The sequence below is a fragment of the Phyllostomus hastatus genome, unplaced genomic scaffold (genome assembly GCF_019186645.2).
Source record: "Phyllostomus hastatus isolate PE091 unplaced genomic scaffold, TTU_PhHast_1.1 phas_scaffold_501, whole genome shotgun sequence".
Classification (NCBI taxonomy): domain Eukaryota; kingdom Metazoa; phylum Chordata; class Mammalia; order Chiroptera; family Phyllostomidae; genus Phyllostomus; species Phyllostomus hastatus.
Genome location: NW_025334033.1, coordinates 19,975,727 through 20,003,130, shown reverse-complemented (window position 1 = coordinate 20,003,130; position 27,404 = coordinate 19,975,727). Strand labels below are relative to the sequence as shown.

Below are 27,404 nucleotides of genomic sequence, written 5' to 3'. Positions count from 1 at the left end.
ATCCCAAATTATAAAGTAAAACCAGCAATAAATTAGATTACTTCATCCAAAAAATAGCTCTTCAAAGGATACTAAAGAAAGAAAATAGTAAAAGGTCACAAACTAAGAGAAATACCATCAAATTTATATTTGGCAATATAACTTTAGTATACATAAAGAATCATTACAACTCAATAATAAGAAAATAAATATTTCATTTGTGAAATGGCAAAAATATTTGAACAGACACTTTCCCAAAGCAGATATAAGGATTGCAAATAAGCAGATAAAAGATCATCAATATCAGTATTTAGAAAAATGCAAATGAAAACCACAGTGAGCTATCACTTTGCACCTGTTTGAATGACTACAATGAAAAGTCCAATTATACCAAGTGTTGACAAAGTACAACCACTTTGTAAAACACTTTGGCAGTTTTAAGAAATATTACACATGGACCTACCATATGACCCAAGGGAAATAAGAGAATTTGTCAGCCCTGGCTCGTGTAGCTCAGTGGATTGAGCGTGGGCTGCGACCCAAAGCATCGCAGGTTCAGTTCCCAGTCAGGGCACATGCCTGGGTTGCAGGCCACAGCCCCCAGCAACTGCACATTGATGTTTCTCTCTCTCTCTCTTTCTCCCTCTCTTCCCTCTCTAAAAATAAATAAATAAAGTCTTTAAAAAAAGAATGTGTATATGTAAAACTTTGTAAACAAATATTCATAGCAATCTAATTTGGAAAAAAATCCCAGTGGTATGGCCCTAAACCCTACTCTAGCCCTAAACCCTACTCTAGCCTTAAACCCTACTCTAACTAACAGTTGAATGGATACGCATTTTGCGGTATATCTGTATAGTGGAATATCATTCAAAAATAAAAGGAGATGTAGTATTGATATACATACTTGAATGAATCTCTTTTTTTTTGAGATTTTTTTTTATTGTTGTTCAAGTACAGTTGCCTCTATTTTCCTCCCAGAACTCCCTCTCCCACCTCAGCCATCCTCACCTCCCACCCTGGATCCTACCCCACTTTGGCTTTGTCCATGTGTCCTTTATATGTGTTCCTTGACAATCCTCCTCCCTTTCCTCCCTATCATCCCTAAAAATAGTTGTAATGAGTAAAAGAAGACCGAAAGAATAATATATATAAAATAAGATTCCTTTGCAAGAAGGACAAAGTCTCTAAATCTCTAAACTGATTTATAGTGTCATAAAGCAGACCAGTGGTTATCTGGAATGGGTTGCATATGGCACATGGAAACATATTGGCATGATGAATATCTTCAGTATCGTAACTGTGGTGAGGGTTTCACGGCTAGATACATAATGTCAAAATGAATCAAATTGTGTACTTTAGACATATTCAGCTTATTACATTCAGTTTTACCTCAACAAATCTGTTTAAAAGGCAGAGACACTGACACTAAAAGCTCTAAAACCACTCTGCTTAATAGTTTTTAATTTCAGTGATAGAGAAATTTCTGCAAGCATCTAGAAAGCCACTTCATAAATACGAATTCTTAAAAAGTGAATAAATGTTGCTTAAAGAAATACTCTAGTACATCAATTAATCAATGGAGTAGCAACAGAGAGAACAGATACTGACTACACATATAGATTTACTTTAATTTATTCATTAGTTCAACCACAATATAATCCTGGTTATACACTAGTGTACAAATTAAAAGAAATTTCTCTCCTAATGTTTACATTCCACAATTATAAATTTTTATCAACTTTGAATAAGCAAAAAGTTATAATGATTTTTCAAAGTCATGGTTCATTCAATAAATTAGTTCAATATTTATATCAATAACACTGGAGCACTCTGAAAGATAAAAATGAGCCTGATACACTTAAATAATTCATCCACATCTCATTGCCTCCAAAATAAAACTAAAACTTGTTTTAACCTGACATGTCCTTCACAAATTGGGCTGTGCTTTCATCTTTTAGTTTAATAGAATACATGATGGATGCTTCCTTAATAATGCACACTTCTGTTGCCATCTTCAGATTGTGATTCCACAGATTTGGAGCAGGGCTCAGAATCTGTAAACTCAGCTGGCAACCCATGCAACCCTGACTTCATTGGCCTGTATTTTCTAATTTGTGAAACACTGTGCTAGTCTAACTAGCCAATAATGTAATTAGGGAAGCCTAAATTTGATGACACGTTGTGCAAATAAAGGCACAGGTGTGAATGAAAGTCACAAATTCAATATTGGTAACCAAGACCATATCTCACTTTCCAAATGAGTTCACTTAAAACATTGATTCAATTAAATAAGAAACAAAATAAAGTGATCCTTAATAAGCAAAAACATCTTTAGAATGTTCTCAAAATCTAAGCATGTACGATCATAAAATGTGGACTCCAAATAGAGGAAAGGCTTTTAGGTTTTTTAGGACTAAGTTTCACAGAAAAAAGAGTGACTCTAAACTATAACATTAAAATCAATAATAAAAAGTTAAATAAAGACATTTTTCTTCTTTATGTGTGCCATAGCTCATTTTTATACTTAGTAGACATAATTCAAAATTTATTATTGCCATAATTAATGTATCTCCTTAAATACAGCTATAAAATCTCTAAATATTTATATGTCTATCATACTATATGATTAAAAATAAATCTAGGAAAGATTAATGGTTCCATGATTTTTTAAGTATATTTCATTGATTATGCTATTACAGTTGTCCTAAGTTATGCTTTTATGCTATACAGTTATGCTTTTTATTGTCTGTAAATCCCCCCATTCGCCCCCTCCCTCTCCCCACTGATAACCCATCATGTGATCTCCATTTCTGTGATTCTGTTTCTGTTCTAGTTGTTTGTTTAGTTTTTGTTTTTGTTTTTTAGGTTCAGTTGCTGATAGTTATGAGTTTGTTGTCATTTTACTATTCATAGTTTTTTATCTTATATTTGTTAGATAACGTCATATCTTTAACATTTCATATAATAACATTTAACATTTCAATAATAAGGGCTTGGTGATAACGAACTCCTTTAACTTTACCCTATCTGGGAAGCACTTTATCTGCCTTTCCATCCATTCTAACTGATACCTTTGCTGGAGAGAGTAATCTTAGATGTAGGTCCTTCCCTTTCATGACTTTGAATACTTCTTTCTAGCCCCTTCTTGCCGGCAAGATTTCTTTTGAGAAATCAGCTGATGGTCTTATGGGCGCTCCTTTGTAGATAACTCTCCCCTTTTCCTTTTGCTGTTTTTAAGTTTCTCTCATCATCTTTAGTATTGAGTAACTTAATTATGATGTGCCTTTGTGTGTTCCTCCTTGAGTCCAACTTCTTTGGGACTCTTTGAGCTTCCTGGCTTCCTGGGAGTCTATTTCCTTTGCCATGCTAGGGATGTTTTCCTTCATTATTTTTTTAAATAAGTTTTCAGTTTCTTGCTCTTCCTCTTCCCCTCTCGCATCCCATGATTTGGATGTTGGAATGTTTAAAGTTGTACCAGAGGTTCCTCAGCTGCTCATCATTTTTTTGAATTCTTGTTTCTTCATTCTGTTCTGGTTGAATGTTTATTTCTTCCTTTTGTTCCAAATGGTTGATTTCAGTCCTGGTTTCCTTCCCTTCATTGTTGGCTCCCTGTATAGTTTGCTTTATTTCACCTTGTGTAGCCTTCATTTCTTCCTTCATTATGTGACCACACTCAATTAATTCTGTGAGCATCCTGATTACCAGTGGTTTGAACTCTGCATCAGATAGGTTGTCTATCTCCTCATTGCTTAGCTCTTTTTCTACATTTTTGACCTGTTCTTTAATTTGGGTCATATTTCTTTGTCTTGGCACACCTGTTGTGTTGTAAGGGGGTAAGCCTCAGGTATTTGCCAGGGCAGGGCAACCCTCTTTGCTGCATTTTGGCGCTGTCTGTGGGGGAGGGGTCAGTGAGAGAAAAATGCTGCTTGCTTGCTCGGCTGTAGCCCCACTTTCCAACAAACTCTCCTGTGAGACCGAGAGTTTTTCCTGCCTTCACAAACCCCACAGTATCTTACAAGCAGAGGTTCTGAGTCTTTAACATCAGCCACCCCTCTTTGCCCACGTGGTCTGCAGCCTTGACATTGGTCTATTCATCCTCAGCTGCCCATCTCCAGCCCTCCTACTGATCTGGATGAATGTTTCTTTAACCCCTTGGTTGTCAGAATTCCTTACAGTTTGATATTCTGGCAGTTATGGTTTTTTATTATTTTTGAATTAGTTTTTATTCTTCTTTTGGTTGTGTAAGGAAGCAAAGTGTTTCTACTTACACCTCCATCTTCACTAGAAGGAGCTGATTCCATGCTTTTTTAATGGAAATTTTTCTAGTCACATCCTGATTTCTGATATTTGGTAAATGTAAAAATTTCTTTGATTAAAATTAAAATCCTTTCAAACAACTTAGCATTTTTGAGGAGATTTTTGCTTGCTTTCAATGGTCATTTATCAAATGGCCTGTCTAACCCCAAGGGTACAACCTTGAAACATGTATTGATCTTTCTATCTCTAGGAAATCTACTCTATCTATAGGAGAGCTCTAAAGGATGATTGAGAAAACATATATTTCACAAAGCTACCTAGGATGAGCTGAGGACATGTGATATATTAAAAAAGAAAATCAAGTCCTGCATCATGAGAAAAGAATAAAAGGTTAAAGTCTTTACAGATGATTATGAGGAGACACTCTGGATATCAGGCAGAAAAGGTGGACTATAAGGGTAAAAGGGAGCAGAAATTATGGTTACATATCCAAGAGTAGACCAGTTTCTCCACAAAGAAGAAGAATTTGGAGCAGGTAAAAATGGACATTAGGGGTAGAGGGGTAGAGCAAAAAGGAAAAAGGACTCATGGACCTGGACAACAGTGTGATGATCATAGGGGGAAAGGGAGAATAAATAGGAAAAATGGTAATGGAAAAAAATACAATAGAAAAAAGAATGAAGAAGCAGAAAAGAATAAAAACTTGGATACTTAAATTTACTTCTATCATTGGAATTTCAATTGAGTTCACACATAAGCAAAATGCCCCAAACTGTCTTGACCAGTAGGGTCATAGAGAATGAGAAATAAGAAAACCAGTTCTCCATTGTAAGTCTGAATTTCCTTCATGTTATACTCAACAGTTTGTATATTTCTGCTATCCCTGTTGTCCATAACATGCCAGGTATTACCAATATGTCAGGATGCCCTCTCCATTAACCATACTGCAAGGGCTTGGTTGGCGGAGGCAGCTGCTATTTTGCTTGTATAGTCCTCAGTATTGGGAACAAAGTAAATACTAAATGTGCAACATTAAAGGTGTATTGGATCTTGGAAATTACCTAGTAATATGTCCTTATTTTCCATATGAGGACACTGAGACCTAGGGAAGTGAAATAATTTGCCTGAGGTCTCATAGCTAGTGGTATTTTGATAAGTTGATGACTTTAGACAATTCTAGAGTTTGGTCTTCTGTAACAGCCATGAATTTTAATTCATCTGCCTTGGCTACTTGCTCATATTTGTAATTTCTATGCATAGGGATTAATTTGAGAAAATGGAATTGTTCTATTAAATATTGCATTATATTTGTTAAATCCAGGATACACAACTATTTTGAAATCAGTTTCTTTTATAGATCATTATTATTAAAAAGTTATATGTTTAATAGTAGTTTTTAACATGTCTTTAGTTTGGAATGGTGCATTTTTTCTTCTTTTGAGACAATGAATAGTTACAAAAGAAACCAGAGGAAATAAACCACTTTTCTACATCAAGTAAAAATAACCCTTGGGAAATATTGGTCTTCACATCCAAAGAATCACACTCTATGGGGCTTGAACTACAAATTTATATCATCAAACTGATATTTTCTGATAAAATAGAAAAATATTGGTTTGTACTATAGCTTAATTTTTTAAAAATTGTCATTGTTGTGAGAAGATAAGCCATGTTTAAAATATTTCGTTCTTTAGCTTTAGTTAAATAAAGTCTATTTGTTTATAAAACAGTGTACTTACTGATTCAGGACAGGTGTGTAGGCAGTCTTATCCTCATCAATAATAGTGACCATCAGGGTAATAAGCTGGGGCCAAAAATCCAAATTCTTGGTAGTTGGTCCCTGCTCTTCCCGAGGAATGTCCTGTTTCTTACTCTGCTCACAAGGTCACATAACATGCAAAAGAAAAGGTTAAATGGTATAACTTTAGTTAGAGTCATTGTCAAACAGGAGGATCAGAGAAAATTGTTATGAACAAATTAGCTCATGGGAGCCAAAGCTATTAAATTCAGATTTCCTTTCTTCATTGACTGGAACACCAAAGGATAAAGCCACAGTGGCCAGGCTTTAATTTCTAAATGCTTTGATTTTGGAATGAATGCTTCTCTTCTGACTATAATCTTAGGAATTACTACTGTAGAAATTATTTCTTTTTGAATTCCTTCTGTATAAAAGTATGTATGTGTGCACATGTGTGTGTGTGAAAAATTTATCCTGCCTAAATATTTTATTCAAAGTCACATTGGTGGCAAGTGGGAAGAACTCAAGGCCGCATGTTTACAAAGTCAGTGCTATCAAACCACAATAATACACACGTTACATGAATGGCCTGTTAACTCTCCCATTCCATCTACAAATGTATCTAACTAACTAAAACTTTGGAAGCTTATTTTGTGTGTGTCTGTGTGTAAGCCATGTTTGAATTCTTCTCCATTTATCACACTGAATGAATTCTCCATCAAGATTAACAAAGTACAGTAACACTTGTGAATGTTTCACATATAAACTTCACATTCAACACATAATTCTTTCAAACCTACCAATAAATTATTATGGTTATTCTGTTTGGTTTGTATTATTTTTAGAGTGCTTCTGTTACATTTACTTTGTAAAATCAGGCAACAAATATAAAGTCAAGACGATTTTTACTCAAGTATACAAATAGGTGGGAAGTATATGCCTTCCTTGACTATTTTTACTAAGTTATTTACATGCTGACAGGTCCAGAATATCTGAGAACTTAAATTTGTGGCTCAGAAAATTCATGGGCTCTCTGATATAAAAGGTAGGTTAGATTATAATTGGCCCAACCAGTTGCCATATTTAACTGCTGTGTCTTATCTGAAAATCAGCTACCCTTTGGTATGCATGGAATGTTGTATGCATGTCTTCTAATGCTGCCCAAGACAGGTAACCAGATTTAGATGAGTCATCACCCAATTACTTTCACTTAAGTTAGAGCACAGCCCAATGTTGAATCCACTTACTATTAAAGATCTCCACACACAGACTGTAATGTACCCTTAAAGGCATGTAATTTCCCTAAGGTGCTATCAAGTGCTGTTCATTTATTTTCATGCTCAAAATGCAGCAGATATTAAAAGTTGGAAAGCAAAATTTAAATAGTAAAAAAATTGGTGGCTGGCACAAATTACTTTGAAATTGCCAAAATGAACTATAAGCAGACTTCATAGGATCTTAAGAACCTTGCATGTCTGGTCCCCAAGAACCATTTGAAAGTCCTTGGCAGCCTTCCCTTCTTCATTTCTGGGGTACCCCAAGGCATATCAGCAGATCTTTAAGAAGCAAAAGGCAGGAATGCAGTCTTACAAATATTCAGCCTTACCTACTTTTAAGTTATATTTTCTATTACAATGTATCTTTCTTTTGTGAACAGGACTTTATTATTGCCACAGTAATGTAATAATTTACCCATTACATGAGTTCAATGAAATTTCCTTTCTATGATGTGTTTAGATTTCGAGAGTCTGGTGAGTCATAAAGGTTGTAAATAAAATCAGTTCTGATGGTCACAGTGGACTACATTAGAATACTATCATTAATCATCATGATGTGCACATAGCAAACTATATGTTTAACTTATTTCAAGTAATGTAATTAAATGAGAGAAAATGACTATAGATATATATTTAACATCATAGTCACTTATCATTCTGCAAAGAGTGATATGGAAAGGAGGAAAGACTAAAGTATAAGGTTGAATATGCATTAATCCCAAAGTCCCTCAGCTGTCATATGTTATACGTCCATTGCTCTTTTTTTATGGAATTAGAGGACTATAGATAGCACCACTTTTTTTGCATCACATTCTCTATGTTGCATCACAATAAACCAAATGTAATGCTGAATCATTAAATTTTTACATATCACACAGCACTGTCATAAATCAATTTTCCTGTTTTATTAGTGGATTTCAACAGACTGTATGTTTGAAATAATGGGGTACAATGATGTCTATTAAAATATATACCTGGTTGATTAAGAATTAAATTTTTCTAAGTAAAACTTTATTAATCTCCTAGAAGTTGACTTGGGCATTTAACCTTACAGCTAAAAAATTAAGATAATGGTAGTACTAGTTGTAAAAGCTAATAAATATGTTAATATGTACTGGAACCTTTTTAATTAATACTCATAATAAAACTATATTTTATGATATATTTACATAATATACAAATATAACATAATTATAAATGTAATAAAAAACAAAATCCAATAAACCTACAAAACTATGACTTAGTAGATCATTAATTATAGTCATCACTATTATAGTGACTAAAATATACTTTATTAATAGATTATTGAGGAAAGAAAGTTGAAAGAAAGTTACAGTGTCCACGACACTGTAATGAGGAGAGGATTTTTTTAAAAGATTTTATTTATTTATTTTTTTTAGAGAGGGAAGGGAGGGAGAAAGAAAGAGAGAGATAAACATCATTGTGTGGTTGCTGGGGGTTATAGCCTGCAACCCAGGCATGTAACCTGGCTGGGAATCGAACCTGCGACACTTTGGTTCACAGCCTGAGCTCAATTCACTGAGCTATACCAGCCAGGGCAGGATTTTTTGAAAGTAGAAAGTTGTCAGAGTCAGCTGAATAAAACATCCAATAGGCATGTTTACAAAAAATACTTTCCTACAAAAAAGAGTTTGTACAGACATGCTGATAAAATGCACACTCTACCTTCATAATTTCAAATGAGAAAATATGAAGATATTTCATCAAGAAGAGCTCAACATATAGAGAGAACTATTATGAGCAAAAAAACACAAAAGAGTTGAAATAATAGACAATATCTTCATGGTAGTGAGACTTATGCCACTCCTAGGATTCCTATACATCCATGACATTGCATATGTAATTCCGAAACTGTCCTCTAAAGAGCTGGCCAGCCAAAGTTTGTGGGGAGATATTTGGTAAAGGAATACAAAGATGCTCATTTAAATGTGAAAGCACATGACATACATACTTGGGGATTTGCTAATAATATGAGGCTACAAGCTCTTGATAAGGCAAAGTTAAATAAATTATTTCCAGACTTCTTTGAATAATATGTTTGTATGCATAGTAATTCTCTAAGATGGTACTTCTCAGGCTTCAGTGTGTATCAGTATCACTGGGAAGGCTTGCTAAATTACAGATTGGTAAACCCAATCAGCAGAGGTCCTGATGTAGTAGGTCTAGCATGAGGCTTAAGAATATGCATGTACAATGATGTCTCAAGTAATTCTGCTGCTGCTAGTTCAGGGACTAGACTGAGGACCACTGCTCTGAGGGCTAACATTAGAACACTAGTTCTCAAATGCATTTGCTCTTGATAAACCCTCCCCTCCCCTCCTCTTTTAGACAACCCCACCTTGTAAAATTTTCCACAGAATAAATGCACCTCTGAAAATACTTTGGGGAAAAAGGCTCTGGAGATAGATGCTATCAAACCCTAAAGTAACTTTTGTTTCATGTTAAGGAATTTGCATTTAAATCAAACTTAATAAGGCCCATAAAGTGATTTTAAACATGGAAGTTTTTAATTACATTTGTTTTTTTTAATGACTTGGCAGTAGCAGTAAGTTCAATAAAATCAAATTTATAAAAACATCAAGTAAAATTGATACAACTCATTGCCTAGTTGGTGAGAAAGAAGAGAGAGAAACCAAGTGGAACTATCCAGAATATAATTAGGTAGGTTGGTCTTGAGTTCAAAAGCATTCTGAATTATTGATATAGATTAAAAAAAATTCCAGGGTATAAATGGTAGCTGAAATTATGGAGTAAATAAGATTACTCAAAGAGAGGCCAGAGGCAAAAGCTTGGGGAAAATTCTAACAAGGAGAAAGAATACAATTTTATTAAAAAGAGGCATAGATGGGGGAATTAAGCTTTTGTTGAAAGGGAGAGAATAGGATCTAGTGTGTATGTGGGAGGATTAGCCTGAAATATAAATGAAAAACATGTTTTCCTTGGAGTCAGATGATAAAAATGCTAGGAATTTCTATCCAGAGAGAAGAGCAGGGGTAAGTAGTAAAGATTTGAAATAGGTCCTTCCAGCAATAGGAGAGAGCCTTGAGTTGCACACACAGTGGTACTGCCAGGTAGCTTTGGGGGTTTTGCTGAGAGTGGCTCCCTGAATGTCTGGTGACACTGCTCGGGATCACCATGAGTTCCCTCCATCACTGGATTTAAATGTCAAGAAAACAGAGTGTGGATTTGCTACTGGAGTGCAATGAAAGTAGGGGAGGAGACAGATTTGAGTGTTTGACAAGAAGCGTTGAAGTGTTGGAACAAATTAATTTTGGTCCGGAGGAAGAAAGATGAAAAATGGAAGGGAAGTGGAGAAATGGATCTAGACAGGGTAGGGAGTAAGAAAGCAGAAAGACAGAAACTGTTCAGGTTTTTGGACTATGGGAGTGGGAGGCAGGAATGGAGATTAGGGGAAGGCCTCTAGAGCCAAGGTCTAGAAGAGCCAGGGAAAATGATTCCTTAGGTAAGATAATGAAGCTGTTGTTATCTCTGAAAATAACTTACGGAATTCATGCATATGTAAGTAGATGACTGCTACAATGTTCATAGGAAGATAACAAGGCAGGCAAGCAATGATTGAAGTTTTGACAACAAAGTTTATAGATGCTAGAAATTTGGAAAATCAGGACACTGTGGCTCTAAAGACAAAATAAAATAAAAAGACATGTGCCTGAATATTTAACAAGAAATAAGCTTAAAATATAACAAAAAAGGCTGGGAAGACAATATTAGTTATTAACTAGGTATCTCATATATGTTTGTAGCTTCCTTTGACTCTGAGTTGGATGTATACCTCCTCACATTTCTGAGACAAGGAAATCTTAGCCCTGGCAGTCCAACAGGTTAGAAAAATGGAAAGTCTGTCAATAGTTTTAGAAGCAGATCATAAAGTTTCAGTTGCTCAGCAGATCTGAGATCTCTGCGAAGAGTGATACAGACAGTTTTTCAGCTAGGAGAAGAATGGATATTTATACTGCCCTATACCTAGATGGGATCAGACAGAAAATCCCTAGGTGTCCTTCCTGTAGCCCAGGGCAACTGGTGGGAACTTCAATGATGTCAGTGGAGCTATCCTGCTTTCTGCTCTCTCCCAGACACTGCTGCCTTTCTATAACAGTCTAATAATACTTCTACCACCTCCAAAGCAGCAACAGAGGCATCTTTTCAACTTGTTTTGTATTCAGTCCTCACAACAAGACTAGCCTTGAAGACTAGATATACAAACGATGGTGGACAGACCATGTATGACAGAAATCTGACCCACAATCTTTGCAACAACTAGTTCAAGATGCCAAACCACAGATTCTACAGGAGTCAGTGGGGAATGGTCAGCAACTGGTTAATCCAACAGTTTCCTCAGATTTTGTCCTCACTTTCAACTTGCTATCAACCAGAGCAAGCCAAATATGCTCCTCAATCCAACCACATAGAATGTCCTTCTCATGCACTGACTCCCAGTTTCCCCATGCAAAGAAGGTCCAATCATTTCAGGCCTGATACCTTCCTGCTTTCTACCATAAAGCTTTCCCACTTTTCTGCCTTTGAGTCTGCCAAATAAAAGTAATGTTGGCTGCCTTCCTTGTTATAGCAAGACCTGGACAATTAGCTTGTTTGCTCTGATTTGGGTGGTCTTCATTCATCTCCAAATATCAAAGCCAAATATTAAAACCCTTATTTCAGAGATAAACTGAGTTACCTTAATTCCCAGCCATCTTCTTCACTGAAAACAAGCATGTAGACCACACTTAAAAACACTTTTTTTATTGTTTATATTCTCAACTCTAAGACTTGGTTATATAGGTTATAGACACATTACAACCATTACTTCCCACTAACAATATTGAGCTGATTTTTATTCTGAGTTAGATCTTGAATGGGAAGAAAAGCTTTCAGAGAATAAAGTTATTGATACTTATATAAAGTCTCTACAGATTTCCTAAATTCTTGAGACTAACACAACTTCTCTGCACATACTGGCAGTTTGAGAGCTATAGGCACAATCAGTGTGTTCTCCCACCCCCAGTTTTAGAACTTTCCTAATCGACATTGTAACCTGTTGTCCCAAAAGTTCCTACTAAAATTATGAGTTAATCCTTACAATTCATCTCACCACAGCCCCTTCATCTGTTCTTTCAACTAGTGTTGGTTTAATTCCGCTCAATTTTAGCCAGTGTGAAGATCTAGAGAATGCAGCTCTGAGCTCTTCACAGACTCCTTAGTCTGCTTGCCCAAATACAAATCCATCAGGATATTATAGTGTCCATAATGACTTTACTAAAATTGCTTATTTGGTAATTTCAGAGGCCAAATTTTGTTTGACTGATTACACTTAAGCAAAATGGTATGAGTCTCTGATTTGAAGGTGTAGACAGAAAGTAAAAAAGAAGCAAGATATGGAAGAATTTTACAGAAGCTTCCAAAAAGAAGAGGAAGAAAATAACAGAGGAGAAACAGGATTTTTTAAAGCTGTATTAAGTTTTTGTGAGCAACTTGATCTCCATGCCAGGGAGTTCTACAAATCAGAAAAAGACTGTTGGGAGGCAAGATAGAGAAAAGTTAGGGAAAACTCTTGACAGGGTGGAATGAGGAAGCAAAAGAGTACATCTCGGACCAATAAGCTGCTAGGTCCTCTCACCACAGCCCCCACCTCCATGCCTGAGCAAAAGGAAACACTTATGGCAGGAGACTCTGTGGTAGTCCCAGAAGCCAATGACAACAACATGGACTGGCTAAAAGCACATCAATCCAAATTGGAGAAAAAATTGACACCAGAGACCAACTCCAAAGTTCATTATACCATCATTAAATGAAAACTGACAGCACAAGGAGAAGGGGGTAGGGGGCAAGGAGGGGTGGAGAAACACCAGGCCACTGCTGGAGCAGATCCCATTAGGAAGAAGATCCCCTCCCAACCAGGAGGCAAAGACTGAATTCAGTGCTGCAAAGTTCAGGAGCAACCTACCTTTAGAAGCACATAAAGCCACAAGAACTTACTGACCCAAGGTGCACCTCACTTGCTAGTGAGCCCATGTCCACTTCAACGTGTACATTTTCCTCTAGCACAGCAGCACATCCTAGCGTCTTCATCTCTACCTGAATAAAACTTACTTCAGACTCTCACTCAGACTCATTCTAGTATTCTTTCCTGTGCAAGTCAAGAGCCTGCAGTTCCCTGACCTTGCAGGGACAGGGCTGGCCCAAGGCACAGTACCTATCTGGTGACAACTGGGCCCAATTCCAGGGCCTGGCATGAGGAGACTATCCACAGGCAGGACGAGAGGAAGAACTATGGAAGTTAAAATCAAATTATAAGTAAATGCAAGTCTTTATGTCTTTCTTCTTCTCAACTTTTGCCAGGAGCTTATAGACCTACCCACAATGCTATACTTCTTTTCTTTGCTTTTTAATCATGATGTAAGACTGAAAAGACTACAGACAATGCTTATTACAATTTATGCATCCTATCAATGAGGAAAATGAGGCTAATGAGTGATCCATCCAAGTTTATGTATAGTCATAAAGGTCAGACCTTGAAATGTTAATGTCAATTTATTTTGTTTTAAACCCTATTTCATTTTACCTCCTCCTTTCACCTAAAGAAAAAAAATACTTCAGGTAAATAGAAGAATACAGAGTTGGATTTCATTTGCAAGACATACACAAGAAAATTAAGTTACAGATCAATAGGGTTTAAGACCCCTCCTCCTAAAGAGTTTGAGAGCTGTTGCTAAATGGAATCATTTGCATTTTTCATCAATGACCAAAGAAATCTCCTTATATATCTTAATGCCTTGTATAAATAAGGTACCTTTTTTAAGGTGGTGCCAATATTTCCTGTTACTTCTTTTTTCAATATTTTGCCTCTGGCAGTGTTCAGTCCACAGCTTACTTGGACCACTGCACATTTAACACCTTTGATTTAGCTACAAAGAAAGGTGTTTTTCACTATTCATCTTTTTTTCCCATTATTAATCTTTAATGCCACAGTCAAAGATGCCTTATTCACCCACCAAATTTTACTGACATATAGTGAGTCATTTAACCTTTAGGGAGAGATTTGGGGAAGGTTGGCTGAATGAGACTGATGCCTGGATTTGCTAATGAACTTGAACTTCATTAATAGCCCTTAGTATTCTGGGTATGCCATGCATACTTTTGAGTTTAATTTCATCACAGATAAAGTTGTGCTACCTTTGCCTTTTCAGGGTACTGGGACAGTCTATACTCTGATTGCCACGATTATTGTATAGCCGGCATTTAAAATCCATACATTAGAATATTTCACTTTTATTACAATAGCAAAGTATTTAAAGAATCTTTACTCAACCTTTTCAGCTTCAATAAGTGAGGTATCTGGACAATGCCCAAGTGCGTTTTAAAGTGTGTGGACACTATACCAGGGGTGTCTAACTTGTGGCCAACAAGCTGCATGTGGCCCGGGATGGCTGTGAATGTGGCCCAACACAAAATGGTAAATTTACTTAAAACATTATGAGATTTTTATGTGATTATGTGTTGCAATATATTTAATGTGCAGCCCAAGACAATTCTTCTTCCATTGTGGTGCAGAGATGCCAAAAGGTTGGACACCCCTGCTCTAAATAGTTTTAGCAGCACTAAATGGTTCCTTGAATATGAAGAGACTGTCAATGGTTAAGTGATGTATGTGTACATACATATATATGTATATATACACACACATATACATATATATATATCTCCACAACTATAAATTGTCATAACTCTGAATGTGGAGATTTAAATATAAAAATTACTTAACAACATAGTATAATAGAAAAAATAATAATTAAACATAGAATCAGAAACAACATTCTGTTTTCAGCTTACCATTAACTTGAAGGAATTGATTTCTTCAGCTTTGGATACCTAATATTGAAATAGAAATATACCCACCTAGTCCTATGTTTCTGATAATTCTTGTAAAGCATATAAGTTGAATATCTTAAATAAGAGACATTTATTATCATATTATCATAGTAGGTGAATCCTTACCTTTTATAAAATTTATAGCATATGCTCTGTAATTTGCAAGGTTTTTGCTAGATTCCAAAGAGAGATGCATAAGAAAGTTTTTTGAATATAAAACATTACTATTTTAATGGATCAACTAATAGTTTTGACCTTTTCTTTTTACATCTAGCAGTCATTTATATCCATTTAAGATATCACATCTTTAAAAGAACTAATAGTCCTTAGATGGAACTCAGGAGTATCATGATAGCTGATTTAAATACATAATGGGTGTGGTAGAGAAAGATTAGAAGATAAATTGGATTTATCTTGTGTGGTCAAGAAAATAAAGTCTATATTTGTGAATAAAATTTTGAAGAGAAGACTTTAGCACAACATAAGAAAAAAATTTAAATATCAGATCTGACTAAATGTTACAAATCTCCAAACATTTAGAGGTGTACATGATTTCCTTTGCCTATACTATATCTAAAAAATGACCACATGTCCTGAGTTTCTTTTTCATATGCTTTCTATGAGTATATGCCCATAACTAAATCAGTAGAGATAAAAACACAATCCATAAGTTTTGAGCACCTGACAGGATATTGATTAAAAACTATGATTATTGTTTTTTTAATAACTTTATTGAGGTACAATTGATACACAAAACCCTGTATATATTTAGTGTATATAGTTTGATGAGACTGGGGATATGCATACATCTATGGTGCCACCAGCAAAACCAGGTAATAAACCTATCCATCACACCCCAAAGCTTCCTTGCGTCCCTTTGCTTTCCTACTGTGCCTCCCCACCCCTGTGGTAAGAATTTAATACAAGATATACTCTCTTAACAAATTTTTAAGTATGTAACACAACACTGTTAACTATAAGCACTATGCTGCACAGCAGATCTCTAGAACTTATTTATGTTGCATAACTGTAACTTTATGCATGTGGGTGCTCCTTTAAAAGGCTAAAACACATTGTGGCAGAAACCAGACAGCTGTTCAACCAAATCTGTTTTCACTTTTCCTGGAGTATATAGCTAGAATATTGTGGAGGACTAAAGATGGCTACAAATTCTTTGGTGATCCTTCCATTAAGAGGTATGTCTATATTTTCTTCCCTTGAATATGGGTGACTTTGATCAATAAAATATGGTAGAAGTGACATATGTCTCTTTCTAGGCTGAGGATTTAAGAAAATGGCACTCTCAATGCCTGTCACTTGTATCATTTGCCCTTAAAATTCAGCCACTAAGCTGTGAGGATGTCCAAGTAGCCCTGTGGAGAGGTCTGTGTGGAGAAGAACAGACAGATCAGGTGCCATTCTCACCAACAAGTCTGATTTCACCAACCATCTCCTTGAAGCCCTTATAGATTTTTGCCTACCACCACTTGATCCCAAATATGTTACATGTTTATCACATGATACTAGATAACAAAAACAACTGTATTACCTTTAAATGCTTGACAATCAGTATAAGAAGAAAAATGAGGATAGTGAAATTATATATTTTAACAGAGATTGATATTTTAATTTTTAAGCTTATGTCAGTGTTTTTTTCAAATTTTATATTTTTTGTACCTATTAAAAATTTAGATGCTTATACCTTATCCACATGCTAAGGTGGTGGAGACTCTTATTAAAAACCAAAAGCCAGAAAGTTGTAAATAGTCTTTGGGATGCCTTCTTAGTATCTGAAGTCTATAAATAAAAACATGACAAGATGTCAGCTCATGAATCAAAATGATCAACTAGAAAACAGAATTCCTGTATTGTCCAAAGTAGACAGAAAGTCAAGATGCAGTCAGGGGAAATTTGTGGAGGATTAGCATTGAGGAAAGCACGTTGGATGTTGTCATGATGCCATATAACTGTCAGGTTGTTCAGAGTCAGAGAGCTTAAGAGTTAAAAGAAGCTGTAAAGATTTCAAGTCCTATTCTTCTCTAGACTTAATGATAAGCAAGCAACTTTATCTGTATGCCTAAATGTTTCATTATAAGTAATTTATTGATTTTTATGTAGTGAACTAAATCGCTTGAGAGTCATTAAGGCTCCACAATTTATATCAGACTTTGCAAACACAGTCACTAGGGCCTTGCTTTTCTAAAACTGACTGTTTCTCAATGTTCACCAGCCATGTTAAATGTGGTCAGTAAACAGAATGGAATTCGCTTCCATCACTCACTAAATAGGTGCAGCAAGCCACCATACATTTTCTTTGTTTGTTTTGTTTTTGCTGTTTTAATCTGTATGTAGAGAAAGATAAAACTACTTAATGTGGCACCAAGCAAATACTAAGAGTTATAGAAATGCCAAGTGTTAGCTCGCAGCAGTGGCACAACCCGTCAGCGATCGTGGCGCAGAAACACTCAACAACTGGTAGTAGGTACAACCAATGAGCTCATAAGAAACAGTGTTGCCTATTATTTCTCACCTACCACACAAAAAAAACCACCCATGAAGACAGAACATAGCCAGCACCAAGTGAGACTCTCTGACTAACCGAAAGATTCCAATACAATCAACACTCATTTTGCTGAAAAGTGGTCAGAAACGGTTAGACGTATAACTAACTAGAAGACACAGGTGGGTCCTCACCTCCTTTTGTTCTCTTTATGTCCCCTTTTAGGCATGTGAATCAACTAATCTGAGTGCCACTTTTCATCATCATTTATCTCCTCATTAGTAAAATAATAAATCAGTAAAATTGTCATAAACAAAAGAAATAGAACAGGGGAATCTAAGGATCTTTCCAAACAGATTACTAATTTGCAAATAACCAAAAAGAAGCTTTGCTTTCTTCATCCTCTATCTTAAATTTTACAGATGATAGTACTTATATAGAACTTCCCTCTGGATTTATCAATTTATTGGGTAAACATAAAATTCGTGGTGCAATTTTAAAAATTGTATGGCTTCTGATTAATGCCTGAATCACAACTTATGAGTTTAGTATGGCATTAATGCCTGAATCACAACTTATGAGTTTAGTCAATTACCAGTTTAGTTGTAAACGTGGCTGTTATCCTAGATGGCAATTAGCAAGCAGGGAAAGAACAAGGTTTTGGTAAAGGCAATATTTTGTTGAGGGAGGAAAATTTCCAAATTAACCTTACATCAAATAATGGCAGCCTAAAACTACCAACATTAAAATAAAAATATCATACCTTACAATTTAACTAGACACCAGCATTGAAAATTCAACTTTTCTCTGGCTAATGATCCTTTAATGCACAAAATCTATTTCTGTAATTTACTTGTGGATATAAAAACACAGAGTTGTTCAACTTTATTAATAGTGGTGACCAGACAAAATTTGTTATTTTTTCTCCATTTACAGTGCTGGGAGGTCTTTATAAGGTATTTTTAAACAAATCATTTCTTTATGGAAGAGATGATTCTAATGGTTCTTCCTTTATTAACTATAAAACTATATAAACTATACATATAGTTTATAAAAATTATATAAACTATATACATACTTTTACTATGTAGTAAAACTATATATAAACTAGATACATCAACTATAGTGAAATGAATCTACAGTTGTTCAACATAGTATTTAAAGTTATACTGATTTATTCATTCTCTATAGACTCCTCAGCCTTATATGACAATTCTCAAAGCAGCACTTAGTAAGCACATACTCTGTTTCAGTTACAAAAACCAGCACTTTGCAGCATATTTTATACACTTATGACAATTTCTCGCTTAATTATTGACCTAGATAGATCTACTATGTGTAACAAAAGGCCAAATCTTTCTTGCAGGATATGTTATCTTCATTTGGTGTAAATTCTAGGCATACAGAAGGCACTTATTAAGTAATTATTAAGAAAATAAACATGAATTAGGTGTTATATCACCATGTGTGGAGCAAAGAGAACAGGAGCTTAGAAAACATAAATACTAACTAATTCAGTCATACTGCTTATTCACTATTTAAACCCAGTTTTATCAGAAGTAAAAATACAAAGAAAGCACTAGGAGTCACTTCAAACAGTAGATATCATTAATTATAGAAAGAAGGTCTGATATTTAAGAAATTACAAACAAAAGTGAGGAAGGGATGGGGTAAGAAAAAACATGTCTTGCTTCCCATTATAGCAGAAAGGCCATTTCTTAGATCTGTGAAAAATCCATTCTATAGATGACATGGTTCTTAAATGTAAAGTAATGGTGCCCCAGTGCCAACTGTGCCTTATGAGGGGCCTGGCAACATGAGGCAAAGTGTCATGGTGAGAAACTCTTGTTAATAGCCACTGAAATGCAGGGCTGGGACTTGGTTAAAGCAAGTGAGATGCCATAAGTGTAAATTTTAAGAGACAACCTTATACTTGCACAATTCAGGGGTTTAATTCTAGTGAACCCTGGTCCTTGCCCAACTATAGTATTATAGCACAGTGTGAATTTCAACAGCTGTTTTGAATTCCAGAGCTATTTTCCAATATGGTAGCCACCAGCCAAATGTACCCAGTTAAATTTAAATACAATTTTGTTCCTCTATTGTTCTAGCCACAATAGCTATAATTTGTTGAACCATTTGCATTTTCCCTCTAGCAACTTTTAAATATTGATTTTGAGTTGATGGGTTATATTAGTATTTGTTAAGCAGATATCCCATGTAGGGCACTGAGTATAAGTGAGGGAAGAGGAAGAAAGGAGTTCTTATGTATGTAATAGCTTCAATCTTTTCTCTAAAGGGCCTTGGTGTAATAGGTGAGCTAAGACTTGCAAAAATAACAGTAGGAAGTGGAACAAATTTCCAAACAGGAGTTAAGAGTGGGGAGAAATTATTTACTATTAGAGCTATCAGGAAAGAAGTCTTTATTAAAAAGGTGGTATTTAAATTGAGCCTTTAGGGATAGGTAGAATTTGGAAAAGTGAATACAGTAGTAGGAGAGCTATATAAAAAAAGGCAAGGCAGGAGGAAAATGAGAGCTGTATTTGGGAGGAATTCTTGGGTTTGCTTGGACTATAAGGTATGTGAGAGCTGGCATACATCGTGTTTTGTTGGTACCTTCTGTTCTGATAACTTTTAAGAAAAAGTTTTATTATAAATAGACTTTTAATATAAATAGATTAAATTAATAACCTTCATGTCATTAACAGCTGATCTTATGTGTAAATTCTATGAATTATAAAGTCATTTTCACTTCTGAGGTTTGATGACATGAGAAGACAGCAGTATTAGAACCCAATAATTCCTACCTGATTGTACTTTTGGGAATAGTGTCCTGCTTTGTTTTATGGGGATGTTAGTATCTTACAGCCCTTCATGACTGGATGTACAAGGTCCGTCTGGAAGAAGTCCAGCCATTGTTAATATAACATGAATAGTTTATGTGACAGTGATGTAACCTGGCAGCCAAGGAGAGTGGACTGGAATGTGCATGCATGAACAATGATGACTTCACTGTACTAGTCAGTAGGAGTGGTAGATGCATTGAGTGAGCATGTGTACTGTGTGCCCATCATATTCAAAATGACTGAGAGAGTAGAGCAATCAATCTGCATCAAATTTTGTATTAAGCTTGAACATACCTCCTTGGAAACTATTTGGATGATTCAGAAGGCCCTAGCTATGGGCAACTGGTAAATGGCAGCTTCACCGTGACAATGAGCCTATTCATTCATCACATCTCATGAAGAATTTTTTGGCAAAACATCAAATGATCCAGGTGACTCACTCCCTTACACCACACATTTGGCACTCTGTGACTTCTGGCTTTTCCCAAAATTAAAATCACCTTTGAAAGGGAAGAGATTTCAGACCATTGATGAGATTCAGGAAAATAGATGGGACAGGTGATGGCTATTGGGAGAACTGTGTGAGGTCCCAAGGTGCCTACTTTGAAGGGGACTGAAGCATCATTGTCCTATGTACAATGTTTCTTGTGTCATAGCTTCTTTAGTAAATGCCTCTATTTTTCATAGTACATGACTAGATACTTTTTGGACAGAGCTCATATTATATGCATATAATCAAGGGCTATCCAAATATGCTTTACAGACAGGTTAGCCATGTTTTAGAAAAATGAAGAAAAATAACTTCTATGGATTTTCTTCAAAGTATGTTTGAGAGCTCAGGCCCATTGCTATAGTGAAGCACCATCTGTTTTCAAGATGATGTTTAATAGAAATTTCACAGAGATTTCTTCTGTTCATCATTGTCAGACCTGTTTCTTTTAGCAAGATTGAATTGCAATTATTGCCAGAATTCTGGGTCAAACAGTTAAACATTTTCAAAACAATTAAGAGAGAATGTTTATAACATTAGTACGGAAACCTCATAGAACCAAGATATCAAAACAGCAATAAACTACAGTTACCAGTGTGGATATGTCTGTGTCTGTGTGCATGTTAATAAAATATAATGTTTTCAGATAAGAATGATTTTTATCCCATGAATCTGGTTTTGGGCTGGAAAATGAATCTCAGGAAAAATACAAAGCATGATTAAAATCCACATCTGCAAAGCCATAAGTAAATCTGGAAGGGCTAAACAAAAGTACTCTAAGCTGCCAGCTTCTTTATTGTATTTTGCCATATTATAAAGTAAAATCTGTTATATAGCAGGTAGCTGCATCAATAAAATTATATGTAGATGAAACATCAGTAATTAATTCTGAATAATAGAATAATAATAAAGTATTATTATCATAATATGACCTCATAAAAATGATTTTAAAATAAAAATAAGGTCTTTGTATCTGAGGAGATATGCTTGATTTTAAAGGGAGCCATCAATAACAACAGCAAATAAATTAACACATGTAGGCAATGTCCCAAATTGCTTTTCTTCAATGGAACAACTTAACAAATTCTCCTAAACACTTTTACTTAAAGTTCTAAAAAGGTAAAAAATGTTAACATAATTCTAAATATCTTCAAAATGTGGAACTGAAACTGATATATTTTCTATTTCCTTAAAAAACACATGAAATTTTTATAACTGAAGAAGATGGATAGGTTGGGGAGACATACAGTTCTAATATGTTTCTGTAATGTTTACAAAAATGGGGCTGCTTCTGGGGGGCAAGTGTTAGGGAGGCACAGCACAAGCAGGGAGCCTATAATGGGGGAGGTCAAGAGTTGGAAAATTTTAGTTTAAGGTAATAGTTAATAAGCCTAGTAATTAATGCATATGAAAAGCTATTGTTTCAGGAGCTGAAGGTATGGCCCACCCTGACTTGAGGAGACCACAAGTGATTGACCTTTGTGCTCCAGAAGAGACCATAGCAATCAAGGTGGTGTCCCCGCCACTGTGTTCCAGGGAGAGACAGTCCACCACCCAGGACACAGATGAAGAAAATTGCCCAGGAAACAGGACACATGACACACATAAAGAAAATGACCAGTCAGTGGACGAAAGGATGTTAGGGAAATTGCCAGACTGAAGTTTATATCTAATTAACCTCTTCCCTGAATTGCAGGCCCCTTACCTACCTGCTTGCCCCCTCATAAAAAAGGCTGGCTTGGAAGGAGATGTAGGACGGTGTGTTAGGGCACAGACCCACTCTCTTCTCAGATCTCCGGCCTTCTGAATAAAACACCCATGAAGATTGAACCCCTGTCTCTGCTTATTGGATCTGGTTGGTGACAGGCAGCACAAATGCTGGTTTTTCCAGTTTCACTAGGAATGTTGTCATATGAGCACTGACCAGAAAGACTCAGATTCCTCTACCATAAGGCTGAAGTTTCTCAGGATGCATAGCTGACTCATGTAATTTCATAAATCAACTGGACTTCCATGCTATCAAAAATTCCTAAGTAATACAAAGGCTATCTTGCAAATATAAAATAAATTTGAGCAAATAAAAAGAAAGATTTACTTCAGTGCAGGGCCTGTGGGCAGTAACAAGAGACTTGCTGTTCCCCAAGGAACTGTGAAGATGATAGGAGACTTCCAGTGAACAGTGGTGAGCTTAGCTCTTGCAGGTTAGCTGGCCAGAGGGGAAGAATGCAGATGGGACAACCCCAGTGACATCACTGCATCCAGTGAAATCAGGAGCAGAATGGAGACAGGTGAGGAATGAGAGGAACATTAAAATAGCCCAGGGTTCTGGGCAGTTCTGCAGCTCTGCTAGTCTGACAGAGACTACTTTAACTCTCTGGATAAGGTTTCCTCTGCTAGGCAGGAGGAAAAGCTGTCAAATTAGAATGACTGTGGGGCTGCACTATCTCAGTGGCTAGATCCTCTGCAATTCAATGAGACTGTTGTTCCAGACACAGTGCTGGAGTCAGCATCAGATATGGAAATGTAGCTGCCTGCCTAGCAGTTACGACTCAGTCGGATTGTTCTAATGTCCAGCCAAAAGTCCTTCCAGCATGTCACAATTTGACTCATTCATGGTTTTCTAGTTTACACACTAATGATCAGTGAGAATCAATCGCTAGATAAGTGTGTTGTCAGCACTTTCTAGACACAAATTCTATTGAATAAGGTCCATTAAGTCATTTAACGAGGAACACAACAAGTACAATCAGTGGCATATTACACTGCTAGTGTTGAGGTGAACCTTAGATAGGATACCTCTTTTTCCATAAAGGTTTTAGACTTTCTATTTATATTCATATGAGTTTGTTTCCATAAAAAATAATCACTAAACTAAATTCTTTCAGTCTCTCACTAAAAATACAAACTGTCATCAGCTCAATCAAATTGCAAAAGCATATGCTACTCAAAAGACAAGAGGAATTGAATTTCAGTATGAACACAATGGCATTAAGCCTGAGTAGGCTCCTCGCCCTTAAGAAAAAATAAACATTGAATAGGGGCGCAGCTCAAATACCAAGAAGGTGGGCCTTTCCTGGATGCTGATGCCCTCCAACTCACAGCAGCCCTGCATGTAATCACTTACAAATAATATACATTCTTTATCTCAAAAATGAACTGTTTTCATGTAATTTAATTTTTCTTTTCATTTCAGGTCAGTTTTGTGTGTAATGCTCCAGTAGCCATCAAATTCACTTGGATCCAGCAACATCACATAATAGAAAATGCGTCATGGTTTGTAATCTTTAAACATCAAGTACACATATTTAGTTTTCTCTCATGAATCATATTTTATTTTCTTCCATACTACATTAGTTAAGCAAAAGCTAATTTTCTCACATTTTTGTTCTTCTGTGACATGTAAAGGTCAAACTGTTTCTATCAGTTTCTAATCAGCATCAAATCACAAGTGTATCTATACTGAGTTGACCTAACTTTAGCCAAAATGAAAGAAACATGAATTTTCAATTTGCTTTTAAACAAATGTATGATTCTTGTTGGACCTTTTAATATACTGAAAATAGCTTGTGATTTTCTCTTAGTTTCTACACACATATACAGTTGTCCAGAATCCTCAAATTGAAACCTATTACTGAAGAGATAAGACTTTAATTTTTCTGTATGCATTATTGTTACTCAACATACACTGAGGACCTAGAGCAAATTTTTGTAAATAAATTATTTTAGCAAGAACATGTTAAGTTCTATTATAAAATATAACTCAGCCAGATTACCCAAATAGTCTTTTAGCTGCTCTTCTCCTGCAATTAATTCTCTGTTCTGCAGCCAGATCCACCTTTATAAAACACAAATCTGACCATGCCATGCTCCTACTTAAAATTCTCAGTGGCTTTATGTTTTCTTCAGAATAAATTCAAACTCCTTAGCTTGGCTTGCAAAGCATTGCTTTCCTCTTTAGCCATATCTATCACCAGTGAATGGAAACTATTTGTAGTCCCTACTGCTCTCACTATTATTAATAGCAAATGATTTGTGACACGTCTCACCCTTAATTAAGCCTCACAATCAGCTCAGCACTGAGGCTGGCCTGTCACAGTTGCTGCAGCCTCCAGTTCTGAGAGGTCTCAAACCCTCTACACCTCTGAGTTGTGCATATGCGGAATACTGCTTCATTGGTAACACTCTTTTGTCTTTGTCCCTCACCATGCCCTGTCTTTCTTTTTCCTAATATTCCTCGCATGCTTTACTCTTACTTATCCTTTACATCTTCTTAAAAGTCACTTCTTTCTGAAAGCCTTCCTTGATCCCTGACCCCCGACAGGGCATTGCTTGAGCCTCCTATGTGCTCACACAACACACTATCCCCTTCTCTCTCAGAGCACTTTCCACACTGTATTGTAATTGCCCCTTTACTTGTCTGAGTTATGCAGTAGATCAATGATTTTCAAACACAAGTGTGCATTAGAATCACCTGTAGGGTTTGCTAAAACACAGATTGCTAGACCCTACCCTCAGAGTTTCCGATTCAGTAACTCCTTGGGGGTAAGGGGAGCCTCTGATGTGCATTTTTAGCAAGTTCCCAGATGGTGTTGTTGCTACAGTCTGAATGTACTTTGAAACCCTTTGAAAGCAAGGCTTTGAGTTATTCGTTCTGGTATACCTAGCATCTAGCTTAATGCCTCATATGCAAGAGGAAACATACAAGTACTAATTGCATGGATTGGCAAATTTAGGGGGCTTAAAATCTCCCTACATGTAGAGATAATAGTGTGGTAAAGAAAAATTTATCCTTGGTGCTTCCCTAGCTCAGTAATTGCTATATTTCCTAGTATACCAATATCTACCACCACTACCACTACATTTTCACATAATCAGATATCGTATATTTAAACTGATTAAGAAAATAATCTAGTTGCATACTGATTAAATACAGAATCCCTTTAGTCCTTTTTAACATGAATAGAGTCAGATGTCTTTAGTCAACACTGTAATTAGCATAGTCAGGCCTACATGGCTTTTGATGATAATCAAGGAAAGACAAACATTTTTTTTAATGGAAAAATGTATTTTGTAAGAAAATGCTATTCCAAGAACAAAGGGACTTTATATGTTAAGCACAGAATAGTTTACCAAAAGGAGGAGAGCATTTGTTTGCCTGTCAGTGTGCACTCTCACCCTTCCTGCTTTCTCAGTGACTCTCTCTCCAAGTCTCTCCTAAGAAGTTTACATCTGCAATTTATCTATTTTTGGGGTCTTGAAGTTTGTTTTGTTTTGTTTTGTTTTAAAGTATAGGGGCTTGATAAAACCTCTTAACTCTGCTTTCTCTCTTCAAAATATTTATTAGTGTACAAAGCTATGTAAAAATATGTAGTACTAAAAATTAACTCTTTTTTTTAGGATTTCAGATAATGAGGTTAAAATAGAAAATATGGTAAATCATTTTATTCCTAAAGCTGAACTTGACAACTATTTTGAAATTTAATATTTTATGAAAACAACTTATAAATAGACTTATTACATACTGTAAAAAACAAGTTTTTTTAGATAGTTCTTTAGGCTTTATTTCAGAAAGAAAAGGGAAACAAAGCAAAAATGTTATTGGTTGATTTAATTATATGCTATAATTCATACTTAACTTTTATTTCTAAACTTGCAGTAAATCGTTCTTGAATACAATATTTCCATCACATATCATATCAAAATAAATTACTTGTGATAAATAAGTATTAATATCTACTTGTTCAGGAGCTTTGGCCTGAGAGGGGGCTTCCTGTTTGTCACACTTCTGGAGGGCCACCAAATGCTCTCGGAGAACTTAGGCCAGGGGAGGCCATCTGTGTGCTCACTCCCACTTCAAGTATCTCAGAAAGCAACTTATACACTTGTCTGCAGCTCACTGTTCACAGTTGTCCCTGGGGGGCACCTCCAGATCACCTAGTTTGGAGGCCAGCAGGGCTTGTGACTGTGGCCCCACAGGACTGTATATTACTTGCATACTTTAAAGCTTCTGCCTGGGGGCCTGGCTTCCAATCAGCCTGAGACTGGCTGCTGAGTGAGATTCCCACATTTGGGACACTGACAGGTCTTGTCACACCCTTGACAACTGGAAAATATTAAAAATAAAATAGGCTGCTTGGATTATCTCAAATGTTTGAGAGACAAACCAGAGCTCTCTAGGTTTGAAAGACATCTTAGCGAACAAAGTTGCACAATAAGGTTCATCTTCTGCATGAGGACACTCCTCCAAGACATTTGATCTGCACAGACATTTTCCCAAAGACATACCAAAGGCCAACAGGTACAGGAAAAGATGTTCAATATCATAATATCACTAATCATTAGGGAAATCACAGTGGCACATGACTTCACACCTGTCTGGATGGCTATTACCAAAAAGACAAGAATA

The 27,404-nt window shown here is 35.9% G+C and overlaps 1 protein-coding gene across 5 annotated transcripts in view; it reads right to left on the bottom strand.

Annotated features, from left to right (window-relative positions):
• The window catches only part of UNC13C (unc-13 homolog C), a 505,027-nt gene that overhangs the window by 180,460 nt on the left and 297,163 nt on the right, over positions 1-27,404 (bottom strand). For all 5 annotated transcript variants that reach the window (XM_045822765.1, XM_045822762.1, XM_045822764.1 and 2 more), the window contains one exon: positions 5,979-6,112. In XM_045822765.1, coding sequence (XP_045678721.1) covers positions 5,979-6,112 — 134 coding nt within the window. The remainder of the gene's footprint in view (positions 1-5,978; positions 6,113-27,404) is intronic.